The sequence below is a fragment of the Candoia aspera genome, chromosome 2 (assembly GCF_035149785.1).
Source record: "Candoia aspera isolate rCanAsp1 chromosome 2, rCanAsp1.hap2, whole genome shotgun sequence".
Classification (NCBI taxonomy): Eukaryota; Metazoa; Chordata; class Lepidosauria; order Squamata; family Boidae; genus Candoia; species Candoia aspera.
Genome location: NC_086154.1, coordinates 46400207 through 46413689, shown reverse-complemented (window position 1 = coordinate 46413689; position 13483 = coordinate 46400207). Strand labels below are relative to the sequence as shown.

At 41.8% G+C, this 13483-nt stretch overlaps 1 protein-coding gene across 1 annotated transcript in view; it reads left to right on the top strand.

The window, feature by feature from the left end:
• Nucleotides 1-327: 327 nt before the first annotated feature.
• SLC26A6 (solute carrier family 26 member 6) overlaps nucleotides 328-13483 on the top strand; it is a 34664-nt gene continuing 21508 nt past the window's right edge. The window contains exons 1-7 of the mRNA XM_063291722.1: nucleotides 328-337; nucleotides 8622-8736; nucleotides 9550-9689; nucleotides 10792-10902; nucleotides 11567-11742; nucleotides 12367-12531; nucleotides 12622-12774. Coding sequence (XP_063147792.1) covers nucleotides 328-337; nucleotides 8622-8736; nucleotides 9550-9689; nucleotides 10792-10902; nucleotides 11567-11742; nucleotides 12367-12531; nucleotides 12622-12774 — 870 coding nt within the window. The remainder of the gene's footprint in view (nucleotides 338-8621; nucleotides 8737-9549; nucleotides 9690-10791; nucleotides 10903-11566; nucleotides 11743-12366; nucleotides 12532-12621; nucleotides 12775-13483) is intronic.

Here is a 13483-nt window from a genome sequence, read left to right as displayed (position 1 = left end):
TTGTCAGAGGAGGGTGACAGCTATTCCTCCCACCGCTCCCCTCCTGAAGCCTTTCAACTGGTCTAATTGCCATGACTGAAAAAAGGAAAAAAAGGAAAGATTTTAATTATTCTCCAATGCCCTGCACACTCTGTGGCGTTGGGAGGGAAAGGGCTCCATTCGGGTCTTTCATACAACTTCTGAGCAAAGGTGGGTCACTGTAGCCTTTGATCAGAGTTGCCTTTGTCCTGTACACTCTTACCAGAATGGCAAAAACCAATCATTATTATACACCAAGCCCTAAATGGGTGGCTGTATCACTTTTATGGCCACTGTATTGATGTCCTTATGGGAGAGGGTAGGAATCTGGGCCAAGCAATATTAAAGAGGACTCCCTTGTTGCCAGCTCCCAAGGTAAGAAATAACAAAGACTGAAAAGCAAGCACAGGCCAATGCTTAATTTTGTGCAAAGAAAAAGATGCTGACAGTTAAACCCCTTTCTCTTGTGAAAGAGCAGATGTGCTGAATGTAAAAGTCCTGTTGTGTGTCCACCAAGCATTGATGTACCAACTGCATTCTAGAAAGATCTTGTTTACATTATTTTTTCTGGTCTATATATGTATATATAGTTAAACTAGGGTCCAAATTTTTAATTTATTGCACAAAGTTCAAGAAAGATTGTCTCCAACTCTTCTTAGGAGCACCTCCTTAAACCAAACATTCCTCTTCCTAGGATTGTGCTGCATCTACATGTACATCTACAATAACTGCATGATCCTGGAAAAGACACAGCTGCATTAAGAGTTGTTGACAGGGGCCAAATGAATTTCCATAAGGTCCCTTTATCCCTTCAAATCCAAAATCTGCATTTCAGGATATATTAATAAACAACAATCTGGATGGTTCATGGAGTTCTGGATTTTCTTTTCTGTTATTTTTTTTAAGTTGATTCATATTGAGACCACCCAATTTTTTTCCCCCTTCTGGAAGAGCTTGATTGGATGTGTTATTTATTTTCTTTTATAATAATAAAAGAGAATATATAATATTTATGTCAGCTTAAAACAGAGTGTGCCATCAATGGATAGCTTCTATCATGCACACATACCTGTATCAGAATTGCTGAAGATTGACTATTTCTTAGGACGCAGCTTCCACAATTGGTTGCTAACAATAACCTTGCTCTTCCCATGTAAGTGAACATACACACTTGTACCTTGTTGTGTGCAGATTTATCTTTATCGGTCTGAGCAATCTTTGAAACTTACATAGACAGTTTCTAAGTTTGGGGGAAAAAGCTGGATCATAGAAGCAGCACTCCTTTCCGCCTTAAGGGGGTGGAGTGAATCCACTGAGTTCCCAAATGTTTAGCTGGGAATGTGTGCCCAAAAAGAGCAAGGCGCTAATCAACAAGCAGAATGATTTGTCTCTTCTCATGCCTTTCTGGCTTTGCTGGGTTGTTCCTGACAGCTGGTACTTTTACCATTGCCTTGAAACTCAGAGTATTCCTGGAAAGAGGTATTTCTTTCTTCTGATTTGCCAATCTGCAATGTGGCTCTTTAATAGTACATGTGGCAGCCTAAGCAATGGAAGACATTTTGGGGACAGTCAATTTTTTTCCTCCCCTCCCCCTTTTCTTCCAGTATATTGGCAAGCAGCAAAGATATTATATGCTTTCTCCCTGGCCATCTGAAATTGTACCAAGAAAATGACAAATTTGGAAATAAAATATAAATCGTACCACGGCCTAAGTGTGTATTCTATGCCTATATATTCATTTCATTTGCTTCTTTTTAATTTTTCTGTTAATACGGAATGTTCAGTAGAAATGACTACAAGATGAACCATGTTCCTGGCAAGAGAAAGTTTTATGATGGAGATAGGGAAATCCAACATCTCTCTCTGCCTGCTGGGCAAAATGGTATCCCATCAGAGGTGATTACAGAGATGTGTCTTGTGTTACAATTCAATTCCTGAAATCTTCAGACTGATGTAAGGCCATGATCCAACCAGCCAACAGAACAGATTGTGCAGTTGAGTGAAATAAAGGCACAGCTGGTGAAGATGTTTGTGTGTATGTATGTATATGTGTGTGTGTGTGTGTTTGTGTATATATGTACATACAGTGTATGTATGTACAGTATATATGTATGTATGTTTGTGGAAAGCAGAGAATATGGGATGTTCTGGACCAAGAACCATGTGTTATGCACTATGAAATGATATTAGGAATAGACCCTAAACTAAAAAGGCACACCTTGTGAGAAAGAATAGCTAGCAACACTCATGCTGATACATAGTTTTGGAAACCGTTAATCTATAAATCCATGGCAATCATCCAGAAAGTTAAAGCTGATGTCAACACTGAAGATTGTCAGAGCATATCCTTATGTATATTTTGGAACTATTGTACAAAGAAGGAAGGACAAAATCTGTCCATATCCATAGAGGTAAGTAACAAATTATTGTAATATTATGAATCCATTATTAAAAATATGGAGTACTCCTATTTGCTGCAAATATTGAATGGAGAACTATGCATCAGGAATGCTGTAAAGCATTCCACATTGCAGATCCTCCATTGTGCAGAGTTGGGCTAGATTATTTCCAGGATCCCTTATGGTTACTCAGGGATAACCATGTTCATTCACTCCTCTTGTTCCAGTACAATTTCCTCTTTAAAAAGCACAATTATTCTGCCACATGGTCAGTCACTTTTCCCCCCACATCCCAAAGCTATGATTAGCCTTAATCCAAGCAAGGGTTGGGAAGCGCAGCCTATCTCTGAGCAGAGGAGGATTGTCTGGATTGCCCCTTCTGCAGATGTGCAGTGCCCGCATCTTCTTAAAAAGAACAGGAAAGAAAACCTGGGGGTGCCTCAAGTTTGAACACCCCCATCAATCTGTCCTGACCAATAAACCCCCAAGGTCCTGGGCCAAATCACCAGCTAAGCCAGGGCTCAGATCCAAGAAGCACAGCCGAAATGCCTCTGGAACCTCTCGCAAGCTGAGAAGAAGCAGGACCAGCATAGTGGCATTACAGGCAAGGAGGGAGTGGTGTCTCAAAGATCACAGTCAGGGATTAATAGTGAGCCAAGGAGAGCCCAGGGTTATAAAGCTGTCCATCTGCAACATGTATTATCAGTTGAGCAGTACTGCGACATCTATCAGGTAAGAGAGGGTGATCCCTACATTCCCTTACAAATGCCCCTGAGAAAAGGCAGAGCTACAGCTAATAGAGAAATAAGCAGAGAACAGAAATAGTTGACTTGGGATGGTGGTAAGAGTTTAGTAGCCCTTTGGGGGTTAAAGCTGATTTTAATTTGTCTAACTTTAGTAAAAGAAATGTTAAACATTAATGCTATAAACCAGAATTTTTGGCCATGTGTTCCAAGAGATGGGATTGGCTGTAGAGCTCCCTATAACGCACATTTATGTTGAATGTTGTACAAATGGGATTCACAATAAAATATTACAATCCAGGTTATGTCTATAGCAAGCATAGCCCCAGATGCTCCAGTCATTCCCCCTCCCATTCCAGTTTTATTTCCATTCCTCCCCTGTTTTAGTCATCATTCCAGGCTTGCCAAGTATGGTTGTGCCACTCATCATAGGCTTCTTTTCCTAAATACTAGTGACTTAACTTATTCCTGAACTAAGTATGGGGAGGTAAGGTAGGATCTTCCTTAATTGTTTTAGTCTGCAATCTCAGTGAACTATAGGGGAGAGAATGCAAGATGAGTATAGATTTATGCCTCGGCAGCAGAGACATGGACCCAGTTTTCATCACAGAATTAAATAAATCCATTTCTGACCTTGTAAGATAAGCAACATCCTAGTTTAAGAGGAGTATTATGCTTCCCAGTGACTTTAGAATAGCATGAGACCTGCAGGAAAAAGCAAAAACAATTATTGACTGTGAGAAAGAAAATATTACAATATCCAGATCAAGATAAGCCTGACAAAATTAAGGCAAGATCAGGACCAGGGAAGGTTTACAAAGTAATGAACAAGTTTTCAAGTTGCCCAAACCCCTTTCAGTTAATTGATTAAGAACGATCTTGAAAGGAATGTACAAAACAACCACCACCACCACGTGTGGATAGTGTGCAAGCCACACCTCTTGTAAGATAACAATTTTAAAGGAAGGGCCAGAGCAGCCTGCAGACATGAAAATTCAATCTGCTCAAGTACAAAAGTCACAGGTAGCAGCACGAACTGTCTTCCTCAGCTTCCTGCATAGAAGCAAGCAAATAATTATTGGCTTCCCATTTTTCAAAACATAAATCCAGCTATTAAAGTGAAAATGGTTTCAAGTCAAAATCCTATCCCTTAGTGAAATGTGCGGATCTTTTGGTAAGTGGAAACAAGAGATAGATCAATGGGCAATCTTACATCTTACATTAAGAAAGCTGGAGATAATTCCAGCTCTTGCATTAGGAAAAAAGAATCAATAGAAACCAAATCAGAGACAATGCCCAAGGGTCTGGACAGCATGTACCCTCAGAGCCTCAGCATAAATGATGGAAAACCACCCTCCTCCTGCGAAGGATCTTAGAGCAGAACAGCTAAATTTGGTAATTTCTAAGTGAGGTAAAAAACAAATAGAGGCTTGTTGACAATGAGAGAGAGAGAAGTGCAATGTGGGTACAGCCTTATTGACTCAACTATTGGAGTCAACAAGGCAGCACGAGATAATGCATTTCCCAGGTTTTGTAACAAGGATAACATCTGTAAACCCCCAAGAGCTAGGCAGTCCAATAGGGAATAGTTGGACCCTGATGGTGCTTCTGTCAACATACAAAGGCCTGCATTTTTATGAGTGCAGATGCATATGTTTTGAGAAAGGAAGTGGGTTTATTGATTTGCAGTCATGTTTATACATATTTAAGAGAATCAAAAGCCACCCAAGACTAGGCAATAACTGAGCATATTTTAGTGAGAAAAAATAAAATCCTTTTTTTCTCATCTAAAAAAAAACAAAGACTGCTGGCAGGTTTTTCTGCTCTTGACTGATAATTATTATGGGAGGAAAGGGGAAGAAGCTAAGGAGAGGAAAATCCCCATCTAACCATCTTCTATTCCTTTTGGCATATTTACTGATGACCATGATGATGGTTCATGCTGCTACTGAAGGCAACCAAGGTTCGGCTGTAAAGACTCTGAAAATAGTCTGGGAGCAATTATCCCAACCATCTTCCAAATGTACTTCATTACTTCCTAGAATTCCCAGCTTGCCCAGCCAAGAGGCATAGATGGGACTGAGCTGGGAAGTTTAAACTAACCATATACCTCTGAAACTTTCATTTCCTGATGCAAACCAGGAGATGGTGACTTCTCCACACCACATATAGAACTGAGATGGCTACAAAATCTTACCTCAAGACTGGCACTGGGATAAGGCAGCATCTGAATGCAGCAAACTCCTTAGGGGATACAGAAGAGATTGGGGGATAGAAACAGCTCCTGAAGGGAAAGGGACCGGGCTGCTGTGACATCTGCCTCCTCATAGGACCTATTGGTCAGGTGAAAGGGCTCTATAGGATGACTTCATCAATTAGGTTTTGATGGGTTCACAAGCCATGATCAACGTGTTTAAAAGAAAGTTACCCAGAGGGGATACAATAAAATTCTATGCACTGCAAGAATTATGGCAAGGGTGTTTTGGGTTTTGTTTTGTTTTGTTTTTTGCCATATGGTTGCATCTTCAAAGGAGATGTTTGCCTCTCTTAATGTTCAGAATGATTTTTCTCCCCTGATTTCTTTGGTGCTTGGTCATATCAGTCTACCCCTTCTGGTTCATGGATCTGGTCAAACTCCATGTAGCTGCAGGAATGCATATAAAATGCATCTCAGCATGGAAGGTAATAATTAATGAGACTAGAATATTAACTGGGACCCCAGTTAGGATCTGATGATACATTCTTTCCTAGCTTGGGTCAGAGGAAAATCTCTCTTCTGCAGCTGATGTTTGCTTTGGGTAGAATTCTGGAGCTGGTGTCAGTGGAAAATGTCCCTCCAAACCAAACTCTAATTTCAAAAGAAAGCTTTTCCCTCACGTCCTCAGCAGAGCAGAAAAAAGTTAAATGCCTTCTGCCTGTCAGCTCTGACCCCATTCACTATCAGGCTCCACCACCGCCGCCACCCAGCAGCTGATGCTCTTGGCATTAAGAACTGGTGCCTTGGGGGGCTACTAGGGAGTTCCTATACCTGCAGCTTGTGCTTTTTTATAGTTCTACTTGCCTAGGTCCTGAAATGCCCAGGGAAATTTTGAAAACAAAAAAGGCCTAAAAGTCCGCAGTCTATGCATTTAGTTATTTGTCTTTTCTGCCATGCCAGTCTTCCTTTAGATGGCATTTAGTTCCCAGAAGCAGTTGTTTTCCATTGTATCCCCTTTAAGAGAGAAAAAGAAACTTCAGTGTCTCAATGCAGGATGGTGAGAATTAGCCTGCTCTTACCTCCCTCCTGTCCAAGCCAAGCTCTCACCCTGAGCACCAAAAGAAATCTCTGCCAATGCACTGGGATGCTATATGGTGGGTGGTGGTGGTGCTGGTGGTTCTTCATTCCAAAGGAACTCAGAACTAGGATCACTAGTAAGGCATCTTGCTATAGAACTGCTTATTTATAGAAACCATCTAAAAGTAAACTGCAGCATATATCATCTTTTATTCTACCAAAGACTTCTTCAAAAATCAAGTTCAACATGAGTAAGTCATAATATCCTAGTCCACATGCTACCAGACAAATGCATGAGTCTTCCTCTGCAGTCATCTGAGTCACACAGTTGTAGACTACAACTGAGAATTATTTCTGTCATAAACAGTAGCCAACCTGATTGACACAGAAACTTTCACTTTCCCAATCTTCTGCTGTAAAAAGGGTTTTATGCTCCCAAGTGTGGCATAATGTACTACTCAAATTTATTTGTTACAGGCAGCAATGCCCTTCTATTCTTCTCTGCAGATGTCTGTGTGTTTGGAGTAGGGTTCTTTTTTGTTTTAAATCTGAAGCAACAGGAAGGAAGGAAGGAAGGAAGGAAGGAAGGAAGGAAGGAAGGAAGGAAGGAAGGAAGGAAGGAAGGAAGGAAGGAAGGAAGGAAGGAAGGAAGGGCTCTCAAAGTGGCTGCTCTGGACAATTCTACACTGCATCCTAAGCTGCTTGCCTCCCTTGCTGCTTCCAGCTGTTTCTTAGGTCAACTTCAGAAATTCCAGCTTGGGTTGCAGTGTGTTGGCAACAGGGCCAGGCTGATGGTCAGTCCAGATTATGGCTACTGCAGGATCTGACTGGTCATTCCCCTGCCTCTTGTCCTTCCCATTGAAGCAGGCTGGTTCCTATTTGGACTGGCCTACCAGTGCCTGCCTTTTCTTTTTAGGGACTGTTCCCTTACAGTTAGTCCATGTGCCTTTCCTTTGCTTTTCCAGATGCTTATACACAAAGATGTCTCCCCTCCCCCTTTATCTCCATTGACACTAAAACAGACCCTTACTTTTTCATTTTTCCTTTTTCCTTTTATTACAGCATTGTTGTTCTGATGCTACAGTAGTCAAAGCAACAGGATAATAGGTTATACTTTCCTTCCTACGATCCTCTTTAGGTCCAAGTAAACTTTGTGGCACAGAATAACTGGTAGTTAAGCTTCATAGAAATAAAAGTAGCAATGTCCCAACATTGCAATTTACAGATGTTTTTTAAACATAATAAAATGAAGGACATGGAAGGGCAGGGGGTGGGAAAGCAAGGAGAACATGCCTCACCCAACTTGGGCAGAAACGCAAAGGGTGCCCATTGGGAGATGAAAAGGTTGTAGCGACCAGTCACGTAACAGGAAGGGGGCATGCCAAGCACTGCAGCCAGTTGGAGCTGGGGCTGCCACTAGAATGGAACAAAGACCATCTTCTCTGAAGGGTTTAAGACAGCTGGGGTCAGCCAAGGCAGATTAGAATCAAAGCTGGAAAACCCAGGGCAGGGTGCATTTGCATCAGGCTGGAGATGGGAGGATGACGACGTCATCTGTTCCCAGACTCAGGAAGCAGCAAGCGGCTTCTACTGCCAATGGGCCAGGCAGAAAGTGTGGATCAGCCCTCAGTCTTCTTTCCTTTTTAAAATCCTTCTCCTCAGGAGTCATTTCATTTGGGTGACTACCTGGATATCTACCAGTTGCTTTAGAACATACATTAGGCTTTTTGAAATGCTGGGGCACTATTTTTTTTAAGTAAGCCCTTTATTAGAAAATGCAAGATAGAACTCAAGGACCCTGATTTCAATTTTTTCCATCTGGCAGGTAACGTTTATTTATTATGTATTTCATTCATTTAATCAATTTATATTGCAATGGCGACTCTGGGTGTCTAAGATAAAATTTAAAAACTCAGAATACAAGGTAAACAGAGCAAAAAAACCATAATGGCTAAGGTAGGCAACACTAATCATCAATAACTTAATGTCAGCCTCACAGGCTCCACCAACTCCAACTCTGAGATTTTTAAGGCTTTCTGAAAAGCCAGCAGGGTTGGGGCCAACCAAATCTGGAATGTGAGTGTTAATAGCCCTGGGAGCTGCTGCTGCTTCTCTTCCTAGTCCCACGGCTGAATCACGGAGCAGGTGAGATCGTTGCGGTAGGCATGGAGGAAAATGAAGAGCCAGGTCACCCTAAGGCAGAAGGTGCAGGTGAAGTGTTGAGTGAGGCTGAACTAGAGAAGATCGGACTGAAAAACCAGGCTTCACGAGTGTCACTTTCCACCAAGATCAGGAACGTAAGGTAAAGTATTGCTAATCCTCACTGACGGTATGAAGGACCTGGAAAGTATGTCTTAGATGAACGAGAAAGGCCCTTAAACCGTGAGGAAAGCAAGCTGTTGCTTCTGAATGGCAGATACTTGGAGGGAAATGGCGACAGAATATTTCTCCTCCCAGAACACGTAGCCATCGGTTCTGAATGAACCGAAGAACAATATGCCAGTGCTACAGCTTAATTGCTTCTGTTTTTTTGTATTCTTGTGGCTAACTCGGTTGCCTAAAAGAGCTAGAAAAGGACATTGGATTTTATGTGCACAGATGAAGCTGCCATAGGTGGAAGTGTGCACATATGCCCGAACCTGAAAACTAGCACTTCTCAGCTCCTTTTGCTCCCACCCTCTTTAGATGTGACTCTTTGGATATTAGCTGGCTATTTTTGCCAAGTCCCAGAACGAAACCTAACAGCTGCGTGCTCTACTGCACTCCTAAAATCAAAAAAAGAAAGGGGCAGAAAGGTCAAGGCCATTTGTTGCACACGACTAGCTAGCAGTAGGTGGAGCAGCCCCACCTCTGCTTTTAGCCATCAAAATGGCCAGAGTTCCAATACTTCAACTCTGGAATTTGTTCCTTTACCCCTGCAGGACAATGTGGCAGGGCCCTTGTGTTATTTCTTCCTGAGTGCCCATCTATGATAGATCCTGGGAGTGATGCATAAATTCACCTCATGGCATGGAACAGATTCCCAGTTCTTTCACTGCCCCACATCCCACACGCTCAATGTAAATTGAATACCCTGCTTTCCTCTTCCAAATGCCTTTGTCCACCTCTTTTCCAGATGCTCAGGATCAGCTGGAAAGGACTTGCTACTTAGGTTCCTGCCTATCCTTAGCTGGTTGCCACGCTACCCAGTAAAGGAGTGGCTACTGAGGGACATCATCTCAGGATTCAGTGTGGCAATTATGCATCTTCCACAGGGTATGTTATCGGAAATCTTCTTGTCAGTCCTGGGATCTTGAGAAAGAGTACTATGCTCTGACCAACTATCAGCCCTGCACACATCTGAGTGGAGAACAAGAGTTGCATAAGTGACATTGCTGAGCTATTACCATCTACTCTTCAAGACGCCACTTGTATCTTTCTGTCCCTCCAGACTGACCTTTCCCAAATAACTTGATGCTAAAGCTAGAGCAATCAAGGAGTGCTTAGTAAAAATAGACACAGAAAGAGGTAGCCCAGCCCTGCAAGATTTCACAGTCAAAATTCAATGGCAACATGATTTCTGAAATATAAGGTAGAAATAGCAGGAAGTTTCTGGAGGCAAACTATCCCAATCATCACACTTCATGCCATTCTCCCTGCTCTCCACAGTGACTTAAATGTCTACCGTCAAAACTTGGTTTAATTACTTCTAAATTTCCACATTGAGCCACATTGAGATTTGGCTATTTGGAAGAGGCTTTTTAAGGATAGAAATGAGCAACTTGCCTTCCAGAGGCTTTTTGTTCTCATTCCTACTATTAATTACACTAAATCTAGGAAGCTTCTGAATCAGGAAGTCCCAATCTTCCTTACTCTTCTGGTAAGGGCACCCGTAGCTTTCTAGGTGGTTACAGAACTAAGTTGCAGCCCATTATCCTGGGAAAATTACCCACTTCTGCTGTAGGAGAAATATCCTTGGAAGGATGGAACTGAGTAACTTAAAGGAAAAACCCCTTGGCAAAAAAAAAGAACAATTGGTATTTAATGGGGAAGGATTGCAGATGTAAGGTGTACATCTGGATAGAGGTAGGCAACTTAGTGCTCTTCAAATGATCTGGTCCACAACTTCTAGAGTATTGATCATGTTGACTAGGGCTTATGGGAATTGTGATTCAAACATCTGGAGAGCCAGTATTGCCTATTCTTGGTCCAAAGTATTTGAGGCACATTAGCAAGTTGGTGGGAAATGATAAGAGGCCATAAAATTTTCCTATACAAGTGCTTGATGGGTGAATAAAACTAGAATACAGGAAATAAAAATGAAGTGTTAATGACATGGAGATAACTGTGTGGTAACTTCCACTTCTATTTTTCAAAGGTTTGGCATATGCACTCCTAGCAGGAGTGCCACCAGTCCATGGTTTGTATTCGTCCTTCTATCCACCTCTGCTGTATTTCTTATTTGGGACATCCAGACACATATCTGTTGGTAAGCAGAGCGTGCTAAATTAGATGCTGATGGAATCACATTTTATTGCACTGCTTACTAGAGGTGGAGCACCAGTGGCACCACTAGAGGTGAACCATAGGACTAGAATTCATAAGTCTGGGAAGGCGCCCAAATGACTTGCAGAAAGGCTATCCTAATAAAGCACTCAATTGGACAGTTGAAAGCTGCAACTTTTTAGACTCCGTTTTTAAAATGTGATTTTCCAGTTGGCTGGCATAGTACTTTTTCCATGTACTGTAAAAAGTTACAGCAAAAAGGGTTTTGCAAGGAGAAGAGCGGTAGAGAGCAAGTGAGGGGGACCAGCAACAGCAGGGAGAAGAGGATCTTCAGCAAGGGCGGGGAAGTTGAGACAAATGGTAGCACTGGGAGAAGATGAGGCAGCAGGGCCTTCAAAGAACCTTGTGCCCCCCTTAAATCTGGCAGCACCTATGCACAGCACTGGACAGTGCACCCCTTATTTAGAGCTGGTGGCTTAAGAGCCTATTAAGATTTGTTATATCATAGTATGCTTTCTTAGTATGTGATTAACATGGTCTAAGAAAGCAGGTGTCCTTTCCAAAATCTTTTGAAGGCAATCCTCTGCCATCACAAGAAGAGACTGAAGATAACAAGGTTCACTCAAACCTTGGATTTCTTTTCACAGGTCCATTTGCTGTCATTTCTGTGATGTTAGGAAGTATGGCAGATTCACTAGAACCAAATGGAAAATACCTGGAAGTGATCATTGGCACTAATAAAACATTTGTCAATGAGGCCCGCAGGGATGCAGCACGAGGAGAGCTGGTAGCTTCAGTCACCTTCTTAGTGGGTGTATTCCAGGTAAGTGGGAGATAAAAGTGCACCAAAAACCTGGTTCTGTAACCTGAATCAGCATGTAAAGCCTGAAGATAAGAAACATGGAATTTGCTTTGGTTCTCAGGCTGATAGGGTTGGTCCTACTACTGTTAGGCAGGGTGAGGTAGCTGCAGTCAATGTGGACAGTGACACTGATATATTGGAAGGCAGCTATTTGCTGAGCAAGTTAACAGGAGTCTGAGGGGTTCAACGGGAGGAAAAGAGAAGAATGAACAGGGAAGCTGTAGGTTGTGAGGGACTATATGCAGAAAAAAATAATCTCCTGAATGGATAATGAGAGTGTGTCCTAAGAACTGCTGATTGCCTGTTATGAGTGATTGGGTGATTGCCTCTTGCTAAGTAGATGGAGTCTGTAAGAGAAATAAAAGATAGCGTGATTCCAGGGAGCCTGATGGCTTCCAAATTATTGAACTTGTGCTTTTCTGCTTAGCAATAGCTGTTCTCATAGAAACTAGACTAGTTAAGCATTTGTTCAGCTTTCTGGGTCATCAGCTCTCTGGGCTAATTATATCTTAAGAAAAATATGCTAGAAAATCCTGGGAGAGCTTAGTTTCAGCAGATGTAGCTTCACTGTTAATCTGTTTTTAGGTTGCCCTTGGCCTGCTGCAGTTTGGGTTTGTGGCCACCTACCTTTCAGAGCCCTTGGTGCAGGGCTATACCACGGCTGCTGCTATCCATGTGCTGATTTCCCAGCTAAAATACGTCTTTGGAATCAGCCTGGAAGAGAAATCTGGGCCATTGTCACTGATCTTTGTAAGTACAGGTAGACCAACAGAAGCTATGTTTCATCAGTATCTTGTGTCTCAAAGTTATTACTTCCCCTGCCTTGTCCTTTCCCCACAGACCTTTGTGAATATTTGCTCAAAATTGCCTGGAACCCACACTGGTGCTGTGGTCACTTCCTTGATCTCCATGGTTGCCCTTTGGCTCATCAAGATGCTCAATGACAAATTTGGCAAGAAGCTTCCGACACTGATCCCCATTGAACTCCTCACGGTAACTCATTTGATGCTGCTCCAAGATGGCTAGCTTGCTTGCTTTTTCCTAAAATGACAGTGGAGCAACAATAGAACCAGCAGCGCAGAAGTCATGAAATAATCTGTTAAAATTATAAGGAAAATAACTAACTAGCAAAACACCCCAAAAAGTCAAATCATTATTAAAACAAGATGAAAACGTCAAGGAAGTAAAATTATTGGCATTATACTTATTGGAAGGTGAACTTTGGGGCCAGAACTTTTTTTTAAAAAATTGCTTTTTAAAATAATGACAGAACAAGGAAGAAAAAAACAAAATCGCACAAAGATACATGTGCTATATAAAAAGCGGGGGGTGGGGGGGAGAACCTTTTTAAAGAAAATACTCCATAGTTCAGCTGACAACCACTCAAAGGGTTATATAAACATGTTTGTTTGTCTGTTTGTCTTATTACGATTTATACAGCTACCCATTTCACAACTGCAACATGACATATATTCAGTAGTGGAGGAATGAAGACCGAAATATTTTACTCCTCAGTCATGTGTTTAATAATTTTCCCCTACTGCCATGTAAAAAATTACATGTTTTTTTTTACACGGCAGTAGGGCAGTCCATGGAAAGAATTAGTTAGCTTCATCCCCTTCTATTACATTGCTGTAGGGAGAGATAAGAATTTTATTCATAGGAAGAAACACCCATGTCTTCATGGAATGAAGATTTTTTT